Source organism: Trichoplax adhaerens, genomic scaffold (genome assembly GCF_000150275.1).
Source record: "Trichoplax adhaerens TRIADscaffold_5 genomic scaffold, whole genome shotgun sequence".
Classification (NCBI taxonomy): Eukaryota; Metazoa; Placozoa; class Uniplacotomia; order Trichoplacea; family Trichoplacidae; genus Trichoplax; species Trichoplax adhaerens.
The window spans coordinates 4,830,921-4,833,448 of record NW_002060947.1 but is presented as its reverse complement, the minus strand read 5'-3'; the positions used below and the strand labels follow the sequence as shown (position 1 = coordinate 4,833,448).

General features: G+C 29.8%; 1 protein-coding gene across 1 annotated transcript in view; it reads left to right on the top strand.

The window, feature by feature from the left end:
- Positions 1 to 778: 778 nt before the first annotated feature.
- TRIADDRAFT_12560 (uncharacterized protein) overlaps positions 779 to 2,528 on the top strand; it is a gene marked incomplete at both ends in the record, with an annotated part of 11,218 nt that continues 9,468 nt past the window's right edge. The window contains one exon of the mRNA XM_002112912.1: positions 779 to 846. Within this exon, the coding sequence (XP_002112948.1) occupies positions 779 to 846 (68 nt within the window). The remainder of the gene's footprint in view (positions 847 to 2,528) is intronic.

Genomic DNA, 2,528 nt, shown 5'->3' with positions numbered 1-2,528 from the left:
ATGAAAATACTGCATTTAAGAGAATGTAGCTTACCATAAGATCAGCGGTCCAAGTAACTATCAAATATCGAGCCATTTTATTTTTTCAATTTTTTAACTATCTAAATCACACCAGAAAAAAATATTGTACTATTTGACTGCTAAAAGTGGACATAAGAAAGTTCATCATTTCATTTGAACTTTATGATTAAAACACTAGGTTTAAATTTTGATGTAAGCCAAAAGTACACAAAAAATTATGCTATTTGGCTAGCTAACAACACATTTATATTTTATTTCATCAACTATCTAGGAAACTAGTCTAAATCTACTAGCTATAGCAACAGTATAGGTTTAAGCAATCAATGCTCAGCAAACAAGCCCTTTTATAATTATGCATTAAAAAGTATGATTCCAGTAATATTTCGATATAATGGCCGAGCAATAGTCTCCTGCTATTACTTCGGTTCGCCTTGTAACCCAAAATTTGAGTTAATAAAAATTGAGTAATTAATGGGCAATCAGTGATACACAAATTATAATCAACACAAATACATCTTTATATGTAGAGTATATAGCTTAGCATCTAAACACAGACAAAGTCCGGAAAATATAATATAATTAACTGCTAGCTATACGCACTCTACTCCACATGGCTTATTTTATCATTACAGTACTGTTACATATAATTACTGCTAATTTAGTATACAAAAAAATTTCGAAACTAATCTATTATTAGAAAAGGTATACAGAATAAATGTAAGAATAAGTTGCTTAGGTTTATTTACGATTTAGGGATTTAACGTCTAACGAAATTCATTACATGGAAATTAATGCTTTTACTGGACTGAATAAACTCGAAAAGCTGTAAGTCTAAATCTTTAATAACTGCATACATACAAGTTAAATTCCTTCATTAAATTAAAAATGTTATATCTTGCACATCATACAATTTAAAATCACAATACAACTTTAGCGTATGTACTCGTTCACATTTTATAATTTTACCATGGGTGCTAAACGCAGATTTATCGCTGTCCATCTGCCGTTATAAATAGATTGCTTGCTTAAATTTTAATGAACTTACATGTGCGTATTCTGATGTCATGATTTCGATTCAATACTTGTACTGTGAATTATGATTAATACAATTACAATATACGGCCGTAAATTTTTGTGCCATAGTGTGACAGATATGATTATATGGCGGTTTAAAAATTAATCAGTTACAAGACAAGTCCTCGCAGCTATAATTCTAGCAGAAAATTGATTATAAGTTACACTTTAAATCATTTCGTAAACTACAGCGGAAGGCGACTTTGATTTAAGATTCCATGCCATCAGGCGAGTTTATCTATGAATACCAATAAATTGAGTAAAAGTTCTCTGCTAAGATATATAAATAGAAATGACAAATGATATTTTTAACTATTAGAGAAAAGTATAACTATAGGCTTGGCAGGTTATATAAAATCGTTTATCTTGTTATTTTTTTAACGTAAAAGCAAAGATATCTGAATCCTTGTAAGATTTACAAGTTAACGAGATAAGTTATTCTCCCAAGTTTCGTAAATTCAAATATTTATTCAATGTTACTCTCGTAAAAAAGCTGATTTGCAACAAACTTCTGGTATTAAGAGCTAACAAATGACAACTGAATAAGATGCAACTGAAATAATAGATAAAATTACGATATTATGACGCGTAATAAGTTTAAACAATTCGAAACTCAATGAAAATTAAGAACTTTCTTGATGGCAAACTAGTAAAATACATACGTAAGACTACATTGTTTCCGGTTATTAAATTAGTGTCTTATTTCTATCCAGCATTTGGTTAAATATATTACTAATTCGGTAGATGGAAATCTCATTAGCAGCATTTTCTGGCTCTAAATTATTTATTTCATTTTATCATAGGCATATCACTAATAATTACCTGCCTTCACTCAATCAGACGGTCTTCAGCAACCTTCATAGTCTAAAAAGTTTGTAAGTATTAAACGCGCAATATAAAAATTCTTGATGCCTTTCTTCTTAAGGTAACACAATTTGGTATCTACTCACAATATCATCATTATCTTAGCTTGCGTAGTAAATGGCATACTTTAAAATGTTGTTTAAATACCATTAATTGAAATTTATTTTACGATACCATAAATTAGTAGGACTATGAATAGAATTTGATATTTAGTCTAGGAGAAATATGTTGTTGCAGAGACTACCTGGCGATGAAAATCGTCAGTATCGAGTAGTAAAGTAATTTAAAGTCAAGGAGATCAGAAAAACAATCGACCCTTAGTGTTTTCTTAGTTACAAGCTGAGGCTTGTATCAAAATTAATTCGATTTAAGTGCGACTGAAAGCCCATTACTCACTGTAATATTTGTCAGTTTAGATCAACTTATTGGCTAGTGCCTGATTACTTCTTATAAGCTAAAGAGAATATAACTATTATACAACTCTTAGTATTTTCTTAGTCACCAGTTAAGGCTGATAACATAGGTTCAAAATTAATCTGATTTAACTGGGACCGTAAGACTCATTATGA